The sequence below is a fragment of the Solanum lycopersicum genome, chromosome 1 (assembly GCF_036512215.1).
Source record: "Solanum lycopersicum chromosome 1, SLM_r2.1".
Classification (NCBI taxonomy): domain Eukaryota; kingdom Viridiplantae; phylum Streptophyta; class Magnoliopsida; order Solanales; family Solanaceae; genus Solanum; species Solanum lycopersicum.
Window position 1 is genome coordinate 79,121,663 of NC_090800.1, and position 12,889 is coordinate 79,134,551.

The window sequence follows — 12,889 nt, forward strand, 5'->3', positions numbered from 1 at the left end:
CATTGATCAAACTGAAAAAATTCTAATTAAAAAGAGAAAAATCAAACCAAATCAAATTTATTTGGTTCAAATTGAGTTACACTTCTTCAAAAATAAAAATCAAAACTTAAATCGAATAGTACAAAATCAAACCAAAAAACTGAATGCGCGCCCTAATAAAGTTTTTTTCTTTTGCCAAGTCAAATATAAGCAAAACCAAAACCAAAACCAAAACCCTTCTATTTTTATTTTTTTCAGCAAGTACTTGTGAACCGGGGGGCTCACTATTCCGGTCCAAGGGATCACGATGTAAAATACCAAATTAATCCTCAAACCTCAGTCTAATTCAACACTTTTTTCCAGTCGCAACAAGCTAAACAGAAGAGGGATAACAAAGAATACGAGAACAACAATGGCGTCGGCGTTGAGATCTGCTATACTCCGACACATCCGGATTCCGGCAACCCAAGCTGTATCGGCAAATGGATTGAGGCTAACCGCTGTCAGATTGATGTCGTCGCACGATGACCATATCACCAAAGATGAAGTCATCAAGAGAGTCCTTGATGTCGTCAAGTGCTTCCCTAAAGTCGACCCTTCCAAGGTATTTTTTCCTCTCTTTTATTTTGATTTATTTTATATACACATTTGATGAATCGAATTAGATCTGAAAAATCCGTCTGCAAGTTCAATCAATGGTCTATTTGTATCGTAGATAGCTGTTTATTGGTCTAATTACTTGGCCGATAGGTGCTCAGCTCTGGTTGGACATATATGATATTCACTGGTAAATTGATTGGTATTTAGGGTTTCGTTTAGCAATAGGCTTCTTTTTGAGCTTTGAGAATCCGTGAAAATAGGTACTATATGTTTTTCAAAATGATATGGGTATCTTTTTACTGGACATGAAACAAAGTGAAATATATTTAGTGTTATAAAATGGTATGGTTACCTATTTAACGCCCAAAAAGGAAGATTATATAGGCATTGGCTTATGGAAATAACAACAACATCAATCCGAAGGTAATCGGGTCACCTATATGATTAAACACTGTCATATTATCAAATTATATAGCTATTATCTCCTAGCACAGCACAAGAATAAGAGGAGAATATTAAAAGAAAATATTGGTGTCCATTGCAATTTTAGTGTAACATTGTCACTCAAAAAGCTTAATTGTGTGATCTTTGTCTGAGCAGATTGCGAATGGAACTAGAAGTTGATCCTCTTTCTTATTTTTCTAGTTTCTTGTAAGGTTGGATGTCAAATGTTAGTCGTAGCTCTAAGCGACTTTGAGACTGGAAAACAAGTAAACGAGAAATTTCTCATCCACTGAATGCTATGTTCTGAACTTAAACTGAATAATTATTTACTTTTCATGAATTCCAATCGAACTTAGTGTAATTTGATTCAGTAGAAGAGAACTCATCTACCTATTAGATGATCTTTGCTCTAAAGTGTTAGGTTATGACACCTTTCGCTGCCCCCCCCCCCCCCCCCCCCTTTTTTTTTCTTTTTTAAAGATACGTCAATTAATTGGTTTAATGAACGAAAACAAGGGAATATAGGTTTATAACTTAAAAAAGGTAGAATTTAGAACAGAGGATGCACATAATTTCATAGTATCACCAACCAGGAAAGCTTCCAACACAGAAGTTTTTGTTTAGTATATTTAAGATTAAATTTGGGAACAAATTGTAGAGAACGGGAAATATTTTGGGTCACAATGGACTATAATTTTGTTCATTGAAGTTTGTTCCATTAGGAAATATTAATCTGAAAGATGAATAAGATGCTTTTAGAGTTCTATTGCAAGATGTGTTGGGTGGTAAGTGTCTGTCAAGGACTCCAAAATTAGGTCCAGGAATGTTTCAGCAGGCACTTATGCCTCAATGACGTGATATCAAAATTTATTCTACTACTTTCTTTGCCTGTCGAGCTTGTTACTTACTGGAAAATGCTTTTGCTGGCCCTCATTTCGCCTTCACATGATGAACAATGTCAAGTTGGTTCTGTAGAATTGCAACCTGGGTTTGCCAGCTGTTTTTTAGCTTTGTTGGGTGTTTGTCAGTGATAATGCATATATCTTGTTCAGAATACGACTTACCTTTTGATGACTTTTGCTTTCGCATCTCTGATCTCCATAACCGTTTTGAAGTCCCCGTAAAACAATTCAAGATTTAGTATCTTTAGAGCTCCATGCCTGGGATAAAGAGTTTGCTAATGTGATCTATGTGGTGAGAAGTTATTGACCTCTTTCGTCATCATTGTGTGACTGATCTTTGGCGAGATAAAAGATATGAGAGGGAGTCATGGGAGTGCAAGGGATGGGTTTGGTATATTGGTAATATAGGGGTGCGAGTGGAGAAGTGCGGCAAATGTGCAGGTTCAATGCAAATGACCTCTCTCTCTCTCTCTCTGTAGAAGGGTCTTCTTCTTGTAAGACAAAAGTAGAAAAAAACTAACTATTACCATATATTTTCTTCATATTCTAAGCTAAAAAGAATAGATAAGGTTTTACCAAAAGAGCATCAACTTTGACACAGTAGTATCCTAATCACTGTTATAAGTTGGTCTGCATAAGAATCCAGCTAGTATTGGGCATAGTGCCTTAACCTAGAGATGCTAGATCTAAATATTAATATGACATTTTTTGTATATATTTTGGATTTCATAGGTCTGGGAACTTTATGAGTATTCATGAAACAATTGCTTAAGATTGATGGAGTGTATATCCTGTAGAAAAGAGAGAACAAATAGCAATTTGCTAAGGGAATGCATCCTTTCTGGAAAGAACTTGCTTGCACGACACAAATTTGACATGTTTACTACAGTATGAATTGCCTTGGACTTCTTATGTACGGCCGTCTTAAGTATGTGCCAACAGGTGTTTCGTTTAAGTGTTTGCAGTTCTTCTTGTACCATCCTTTAAGTGTGATAATGGATTACGCAAAATAGTTAGGTTTACCTGCAAGCTTTTGGAGTAGATAAAGAGAGTAGGATGATGTAATTTCTTCTTCTTGTTTAAAAAAAAAGAGAGTGATGTGCCAGAAGACAACTGAGCCAATCAGAATGGAGGTTGAGAATTTGATTATGGTGAAATCCACCCCCATCTCACCGAAAAACAAAACTGCAACTCTTTCTCTATCGCTAGTTGGTGTTGTCACAGAAACAGTTCTCAGAAGAGATGACATTGTTGATGATATATTCTGTTGGTGGCGTTTGTTTGACTCAATTGATTCGATGCTATGTGAAATATGTCTTTCCATCTTTCCTTTGTTTGGACAGTTATTATGTGCTTTATGGTTAACGGTAATCTTTCATACAGGTGACCCCTGAAGTCCACTTTGAGAAGGATTTGGGCTTAGACAGCTTAGATACGGTAGAGATTGTAATGGCTCTGGAGGAAGAGTTCAAACTGGAGATTCCAGACAAGGAAGCTGTGAGGATAGAGTCATGCGAACAGGCTATTGAGTATGTTTATAATCATCCAATGTCGAGTTAAACTCGGTACACCACATTGTTAGTTTGAATTTGTTCATCAAAATCGAAGGTACACTTGCCCCTTGTCATTTGACTAGTTTCAAGGTTGTAGAATTCTGTGATCCTCTTTGGGTTTTGGAGAGGCAATAATCAGACTCTTATAAAGACAAGTCGAGCAAGCTTTTCAGTGAAAGAACATATCATCCTTTGTTGCTTTCCTTGAAAACACGAACTTAAGTGTTCATTTTGTTGCTGTCTTTCCTCTTTAAAATATTTTATTTTTACATGCTACAGTATTTCAAGCTTGCTTCCAGTGCACTGATTTCAAGAATCTATCCAGGTTACCTGTAGAGGTGATGGTAACACTGAAATTTCTCCGGCTCGTTACGAGTGTAAGCAAAAGAGCAGGTCGAGTCGATCAAAAATGAGTTAAATAAAAATAAATTAAATACTCAACTCGACTTATATGGGTAAAAACAAGTTTCTCGGGTATCCGTACACCAAATTTTATAAACACTATTCTTTATTTAATCAAATTCTAATTCACTGCCTCAAATTTTACACCAAAAAAAAAAAAATTCTCCCTCTTCATTATTATACTATTGTTTCTCCTTTCATTTATATTTTCTTATAAATATATTTCATAAAACAATTTTTTTCTAAAACACTCAACATATATAATTCATGTTATTTCCTTTTATAATCGTTTAATAAAAAATTATTATGTGACATAATTTTCGAAATAATATACTTGCTAGCAAATATTATACATTATACATAATAATAGATAAAACGAATAAAAGTGAAATCTTATTGAAATACAATTAAATAAACGTTACATAATTGAAAAAATTATTTTAAATTTTACATAAATATTGTGATGATTTTAGTTTTATGTATATTGTGATAATTTTTATATGGTTTCATCTAATCCCCCAATTAATAATAGTTTCTACGTCAAGTTTAATGTGCTTGTGATTCTATGTCTGTAGATATGTTTGTGGGCTACTACGCACGGCTAGAATACTTTACGTTGTTGTCATCAGATCTTCTCAACTCTGCTTTTTCTATTTCTCCATATAGCTTCTGAATTTTTGAATTTTTTTTTTCGAGGAAAAGAGTCAAAAATATCTCTCAATTTTATTTTATTGTTTAACTATATCCTTACCGTTAAAATAAAGTTATTTTTGCCCCTATCGTTATTAATTTCACCATAAATACCTTTCATTTGATGGAAAGCCATAAATCAACTCAGATTAACCCGATTTCAATTAAAATTACTCGATTTTATCTTTTCAATCCAAACCCAGCTTCCATTAAAAAATGTAATTATATAAATAATATGCATACATCAATCACATAGAGCGGCACAATCATCTTAAAAATAATATATAAGCAACATATGTGTATATATACGAACGGACTTTAACTAATTTGCAGCCTAATAATATTTGTGACATTTATCGTTTAATATATATCGGGCCCGTGCTTGTATGGGCAACATTTTCTAGACAAATAAAATCAAAAGCACAAAAGAATAAGAACATTGAAACAGGAAGAACACTACGTAAAGATTCGTATATAATTTTAGAGAATTATTTTAAAGAATAGTTGATTAACATTATATTGATTTTCTTGAACTAATAAATTTTTATAAAATTATATGCATTTGAAAGTTTATTACAACATTTAATCATAAAAATTTAAATATAAAGAAAATATGGAGATGTGCAAATTATAATATAGCACCTTAGGATATTCAGTATCTCTTATTTATGAGCTATATATGTGCTATGATTTGCTTATTTAATAAGAATTAATTTTTTTTTACAATTTTCATAATTGTGAAATTTTTATGTTTATACAAAATAAATATAAAATAATTTATAAAATTAAATTACATATTTAAATAAAATTTTAACTTAGGATCAATGATAGCGAGAAATTTAACTTTTAATAGCAACATTACTTTTTTGTTTTTCAACCATCCAACGTGGTTCGTTCTCCCCACTCTGGAATAGGGATGGCAATAGGGAGATGTAGGGTAGAGGCGATATGAATTGCGTTTAACCTGTAAAATTTTTAATAATTAAAATCCAAATTATACATAGTAAGTCTACCAAACATTAAAAAAAATAAAAAAATAGAATTATGGAAAGAATGGAGAATTTTTAACCAAACTAAGTCATTATATAAAATAATGTATCAAAGTAATACATTTTTCTAAAATTTTACAAAATTAGTATAAACGTATTTCACGGTAACATTTTTAGGATATATTTTATTTTTTAAAAACTAACAGCATTAGGTTGATATACGTTACTGTGAGTAACGTATATCAATCTGACGCCATCAACTTTTAAAAAATAAAATATATCCTACAACGTTAATGTAGAATACGTTTATACTAGTTTTGTAAAATTTTAGAAAAACATATGCTTTCCCATGCTCTATTTCTTCCCCCTTCAAAACTATAAATATATATATATATAGCAAATTAAAGTTCATGTCAAAAACATGAAGCATTTTTCCTGTTTCTCTCTTTATTTAACCTAACATTCTATGGCTCCACAGCCCAGAATTTGATCCAACCAACTTCATCGCTACAAGCTGCTCCGGCGAGTCAACGTGCTACTCTCCCTGGCATTGGAATGACTTCAATTAGATTAGTTCAATACAATGTTAGTGATACGATGAGTCACGTTAAGATGCTACTATTGAAGGATAAGCAATTGGATTCTCATAATACGAGTTGCTTGAAGGCTTGTTTAGAGGTTTATTCCAACGCGATCGCAAGTATCAAGCATGCTACGAAGAGTTATAATACGAAGCAATATTATGATGCGAATATACAAATAAGTGCAGTTATAGCTGACGCTACGACATGTGAAGATGGGTTTATGGAGAAACAAGGTGGTGTCTCACCGTTAACTAAGAGAAATGACAATACTATTCAATTATCTTCCGTCGCACTTTCTGTTGTGAACTTTATGTTTTACAATAGATCAATGGAATTCAAATTAACACGTTAATGTCATATGTATAATATGATCTTTGAATTACAACACTTTATGGATTTTGATTGAGTTGGATCTGATGGGAACCGAAACCTTTGTTAGTTACCGATTCGAGTATGTTTGTGGTGCAATGACTGAGGTTGTTTATTTCGTAATAGTTTCTCTTTCCAGCTCAAAATAAGTTGTGTAATGTTATATATCGTTTATAATCCTCCCCTCCTCACATTGCTAGTCGATTTAATTATGAAACGTTCAAAAAATCTGATTAAATGTAAGGTTGAAAAAATTGCTAAGAGAAATAATTTTTCTTTACGTAGGCAAGCGAGAGAGAAGCAGAGCGTGGTGCTTTTGCTCTAAAAGGGTTCAAATTTCCACCCATATCAGCTCGATCTATTTATTTGGGTCTTAAAGATTCATATGTTTATTTGTCCAACTTTATACAAGTTTAAGTATCTATTTATACACATGCAAAATTAAAGGACATAAATTTGAAATTAAAATAAGTTAAAAGGTACATTTATTATTATGTCATTAAAAAGTGTTAAAACTTGTTTGAGACGTAAAAAATAATTTTGTAAAATTAGAGTTTAAAAAAATGACATGTATAAACCTTTTTTTTAACGACGAAAGAGATAAATAAGTCTCTCTAAAAGCACGATGACATATTTAAGACTTCTCATATTAATTAAATCATTGATACAAATAGTATGTATAGTTTGGTATACCGAAAATAATGGGCAAATAATTTACTGTTGCGACTAAAAGGTCAATAAGCTAGGGAGTAGGAAGTAGATGTAGAAAGTTTCCACTACTTTATCTAACTAAGATTTTGTGTTTTTTCTTAATAGTTTCCACTACTTTATCTAACTAAGATTTTGTGTCGATGTGGGACTTTTGTCATTCTTTATCTACTTTATCTCAGCATCCGGTGCATGGGCAATTTTTAATTTTGGGGACCCCAACATCGAGTGAGACGGGCCCTGCTCTGATACCATGTGAAATTAGGTCGTAGGCCTAACTCACACCCCAAAAACTAGCTCAAAGGGAGGAGGATTGCTCAAGCCTCTCATTAATCACCGATGTGAAACTTTTGTTATTCTTTAACAGATAGACTTCTGATAATTTTATTCGTTGTACCATATTTTAAATTAAATTATATCAAAATTCTCCTTGATCTATTTAAATAAACATAAATAAATATACGAAGAACCAATTCATCCATTATTAATTCTTAAGAGAAAGTGTCATAGCAGATAATTGAAAAGTATTTTCATTTAACTTTGTTAATAGTGACACAACACCATTTTTATCCTTAGAACTTATTTGTATATTCGCATCATAACATTTCTTAGAATCATAACTCTTCAGAACAAGCTTGACAGATGAAATCGCGTCTGAATAAAGCTCCAAAACAATCACTCAAGCAACTCTTAACATAAGGATCCAATTTGTTAATGCTTTATTTTGCAGTCAGATCCGCTTGTCAAGACACTTGAAGGGTTTCTTTTTTTTTAAAAAAAAAAAACTTTAGTTTGTTAGTAAAAGAAAATCAAGGAGATGGAAATTGAAAATGTAAGATTCAAGGAAAATATTGTATGGAAACTAGGGGTGCGCATTCGGTTTTTTCGATTCGGTATTATATTATTCAGTTTGGATTTTCAGTTTTTGATTTTGAAGAAGTGTAACCCAATCCAAACCAAAATAAATTCGGTTTGGTTTGAATTTTTTTGATTTGATTAATCAGTTATATCAATAATTAGAAACATAACAAAATTATTTACAATTTAAAAAATTGTGTGTGTGTGTATATATAAAATTTATTTTTTTGGTTTTTCGATTTTCATTTTTCTAAAATCGAAATCAACCAAAAAACCAAACAAAGTAAATTATAAATCCAAAACCAAACCAAGAATCCAAAAAACCAATCCAAATTAGAATTCGATTTGATTTTTCGGTTTAATTCAAATAGTGCACACCCCTAATGAAAATAAATATTTTAGCATTTTCAGTATTAAATGGAGTACGAATTTTGTGTTATATATTTATTTGATTCTTTACTAGTTTATCCGTTTCTATTTATATAACTTATATTTTTTTTAGTTAGTATAAAAAAGAATAACATGTTTCTATATTTAGTATCAATCAAATTTTTTAAATGTTCATTTTATATAATCACGTAAATATGTATACCCACTTATATTATTTCATAAATTTTAAAAGTTTCTTTTTTCGTAAACTCAATATCAAACCAAACTAACTCATAAATTAAAACAGGTAGAATATAATGTCATTTATTCCCTCCACGTGCATTCGAATATATACTGTATGCTTATCTTAAAAGTTAAAACCTTACGTTTAAAATATATATGTACGTATAAAAAGTTCGATTCTTTCCCAATGATTGAATTTATTGGAACCTTATAACATGGAATATAATTTGCCTTTAGAAAAGTTAGTTGAGAGACTCTAAGAAAATAAACAAATTAAATGTCAAGAAGATATGGTGAGCCTTTAATTTGTTAGGAAAATTACTACACACATGTCATCATCATGACTTTCTAACAGTTAGTTACATGTAAATATTTAATTTTGTGCCCATTATTTTTGAAGTTGTGAAGCTATTATATACTCTCTTTTTTTAATTATTTAAGACGGAATATGGGTCAGATTTGGTGTGTTTTGAAATTATTTTCTACAAATTTTGTCCACCTATAATTATTATTATTTCAATTTGACTAGCTGGTATAGATTATTATTATAAATAATTAGAAGTGAAAACATCTACCTACTTGTCTTTACATTTAACGTTTTCTTCTAAGAGCTATTATTGAAGATTACAAATATTTCTATTTAACAGCTACTTACCAAAGTTATAATAATTTAAGTATATTTGGAATGTGCCGATTTTTGGCAAGGCTTTTTAAACAAATTTTTAATTCTAATTTTTATAAATTTAAGATTATAAAATTAAAAAATATTTTAATATATTTGAGATATCTCAAAATTTTTACTATAAGATTTAAATTAAAAATTTTTACTATAAGATTTAAATTAAAATAGGAAAAGTATACAACAGTATGATGCCTAGAAATTAGTGATTAGTCAATCACTGCCTATACTTTTTCTTTTTAGAAAAAAACAAATCCATATCTACATTTAAATTTGACGTTCTATAATTGATGGAAATTCATATCACCAAAATTGAAGCATGTCTAAAGAAATGCTTTCAGTAACAAACATAATATCGGTGACAAATAAAAACATCTAAGCGCTTGTTTGGTACACAAAAGATAAAGAATAACTAATTTCGGGATATACTTTTATCTATCTGAGGTATAGTTTGGAGACCAATATATCATAGTTTAATGTGTAATATCTAATTCTTAGGTGGGTGTGAGGATCAATACTTTAAAACAAAGGAAAATGAATAAATTTACCAAGGTTAGCTAAGTGTATTTTCCAAATTAAACTAAAGGTAAAAATCCATATATATATTCAATTAGTAAAGAAGTCCAAGCAAAGACTAAGAAAACACTACAAATTAAAATCAAGTAATAAAAATTAAAAAAAGATGAATATCAACATTTGAAAAATTTACCCATTAGTATTATTATTCTTAATAAGATTCATAAGAGAAAGTGCCATGGCAGATAATTGAAAAGTATTTTCATTTAACTTTGTTAATGGTGACACAACACCATCTTTGTCCTTAAATCCATCTTCACATGTTGTAGCGGCATCCATAACCGAACTTATTTGTATATTCGCATCATAATATTTCTTCGAATTATAACTCTTCATAGCAAGCTTGATAGATGGAATCGCGTCTGTATAAAGCTCCAAACAATCACTCAAGCAACTCTTAACATAAGGATCCAATTTTTGTTCCTTCAATAATATCTTAACGTGACACCTCGTATCAGTAACATTATATCGAATTAATCTAATCGAAATCATACCAAGGCCACGGAGAGTAGCACATTGACTCGCAGGAGCTGCTTGTAGAGATGAAGTGCAAAAGCCATACTTAATATTTGGATCATCATTTGCACATGATTTACAAGTGTTTTGGATTAAATTTTGGCCTTTTGAGCCATGGAAAAATAAGGAGAGGAATAGGGAAAGAGTAAGGAAGAGAGAGAAAAGAGGCTTCATTTTTGTTGTTGTTAGGTTTATGACATGTATTTTCTTGTTCAAGGGGTATATATTATAGTTTTTTAAGGGGAAAAATAGACTATAGCAAACTATAAGGGTGTCAAAATAGGTTTATATAAAACATGACTAGTAAAGTTTGGACTAGGTTAATAATTAACCCTAATTTTATTACCTCAACATCTTTTGATTCGTTTAATTCAGACTGCAGTTCAACTTTCGGCTAAATTAACCTATGAAAAACTTCGTCAAAACATAGGTAAGAAAAAAAAAAAGAAAAATACACAAGTATCCCCAATCTATATCCGAAATCTCACAGACACATTTATATTATACTGGGGTCTTATTTATAATTAATTTTCTACTCCTTTTCAGCCTACAGACACTATCTTGTGGGCCTAGCGCGTGTTGACAATTTTTTTCAAGCTAGTGCCACATAGGTCAAAAGGGATAGAAAATTATTTATAAAATAAGTTTAGAAGGGTAATATGACCTTAGTATAGTATAAATGTGGTCTCTGGAATTAGGGCATAGATTGGGAGGTACTTGTGCATTTTCGAGAAAAAAAAAGCGTTACTTAGTATAAGTTAGACAAGTTGAGCTAAGGCTTATTGTTTATCTCAGCTCAAGTAATGTTTGAATAAATTAATGACTTTAATATTTATTAATTTAATTCATTTTTTATTTATCCGAATTTATTTTAATTCGTTAATTTGATACTATTAATTATAAGTTTTTTTTTGTTTGTTTATAGAGTAATGGAGAAGGGTGTGATTTATTTATGGAATGGAATAACCGGCTCATCATGATTTTGTTCTTAATTCACATTTAATTTTATGACTTATTCATAAGATATTGTTCTATAAATTTGTTGCAATCTTAAGCTGTTGAGAAGTCATTTTCTCTTGATATACTCTTAATTAAGCCCAAAACTTATTTTATTTGTCACATTCTATTCATTACTATAACTTTAATGGAAATGTTAATTCCACACGTCATTTATATATTTGTATATACTAGTTTAATTTTAGCTAAAAAAAAAGAGTACTAGTAACTTTGGCTTTGTGGTCCTTGTAAATGAGGCGTAATTGATGGTGTCCATCTCCGTACTTTTATCTTTAGCTATTGTTATTTTCGTTAGAATTGAGGCGTAATTAATGATATTTCTCTTCTTAATTTATTTTTGTTTATTGTTATTTTAATTCGATATGATTATATAACTGAAGTCGAAGAGTAAATGTTTCTCTCATTTGCACTTGTTAAGACACTTGAAGAATTTATTTCATTTTTTATAATTTTTTTTAGTGAAGTGTTGAATAATTTTGAATCAAATAAAGACGGGGAATTAAAAGGTGGTAACTGGAGTATAAGATTAGGAAAATTCTTGTATGAAAGACCTTTTTATCATTTAATTCGATGTTGGAAATATACTTGTGATGTATGTACGCTTGCCTTGGGACCAACGCTGACAAATATGATTATATTAATTGTCGCTAAATATGTATTTTTAGCGGCAATATATGTCCTTAAAGCCTTTTAGCGATATTGATTTTAATGACATTTAACTAATGTAGTCGATAAAAGCTTTAGCACTTTTTATTAATGTCTACCGTTAAAAGTTATTTTTATTATAGTGTACATGGATGAATCTACGTATATTAGAATATTGATGAAGGTTCTCTAAAATTCAGTATTTATATTAAATCTTTTATCAAATATATAAGAAATAAGTTGAAAATTCAATAATAAAACAATCACTTGATATGATAGTGAAAAAAGTGCTTTTAACCTTTTAATTGAGAGTTCAATTCTCCATAGACTCAAAAAAAAAAAAACTAATAATAATCTTCTTTAATAAATTTTGAATTATTGAAAACTCATAAAATATTAAATTCTCAAACGTTAAGGGGTCGATTCTCTCCTAATATAATATCGTAACCTTAACATAAATATAATTTGTATTTAGAAAAAGTTTATTGAGAAACGAACTCTATATTAGCAAATTGTCAATAATATATGGTCTCTTTGTTAGGATAAACTACTACACATCATCACGACTTGCTAGTTGCATTGAAATTTTATGCACCATACATTTGAAGTTGTCACCTTTTTATTATTCGTGTATTTTTATCTTGGTGAATATAATAAGAGCCTCCATTCAGATAAATAAATTTTATTTTTCACGAATTTACAAGTATGAACTCAAACAAAATAAAAGATGAGACAAATCTAAAAGCCCATTCAAATTGATTAATTA

General features: G+C 30.2%; 3 protein-coding genes across 3 annotated transcripts; 2 read left to right on the forward strand and 1 right to left on the reverse strand.

The window, feature by feature from the left end:
- Nucleotides 1-154: 154 nt before the first annotated feature.
- On the forward strand, nt 155-3,747 carry LOC101245883 (acyl carrier protein 1, mitochondrial). The gene is made up of 2 exons (XM_004229659.4): nt 155-583; nt 3,309-3,747. The coding sequence occupies exons 1-2, from the start codon at nt 392-394 to the stop codon at nt 3,483-3,485; spliced, it is 369 nt and encodes a 122-aa protein (XP_004229707.1). The 5' UTR covers nt 155-391; the 3' UTR covers nt 3,486-3,747.
- Nucleotides 3,748-3,929: 182 nt separating this feature from the next.
- Nucleotides 3,930-6,689, forward strand: LOC101245211 (putative invertase inhibitor). The gene is made up of 2 exons (XM_019212729.2): nt 3,930-3,952; nt 5,967-6,689. Exons 1-2 carry the CDS (start codon nt 3,930-3,932, stop codon nt 6,493-6,495), a joined length of 552 nt encoding a protein of 183 aa, XP_019068274.1. The 3' UTR covers nt 6,496-6,689.
- A 3,375-nt stretch (nt 6,690-10,064) lies between these two features.
- Nucleotides 10,065-10,713, reverse strand: LOC101246179 (putative invertase inhibitor). The gene has a single exon (XM_004229660.5). The coding sequence runs from the start codon at nt 10,633-10,635 to the stop codon at nt 10,075-10,077; it is 561 nt and encodes a 186-aa protein (XP_004229708.1). The 5' UTR covers nt 10,636-10,713; the 3' UTR covers nt 10,065-10,074.
- Between the last annotated feature and the right edge of the window lie 2,176 nt (nt 10,714-12,889).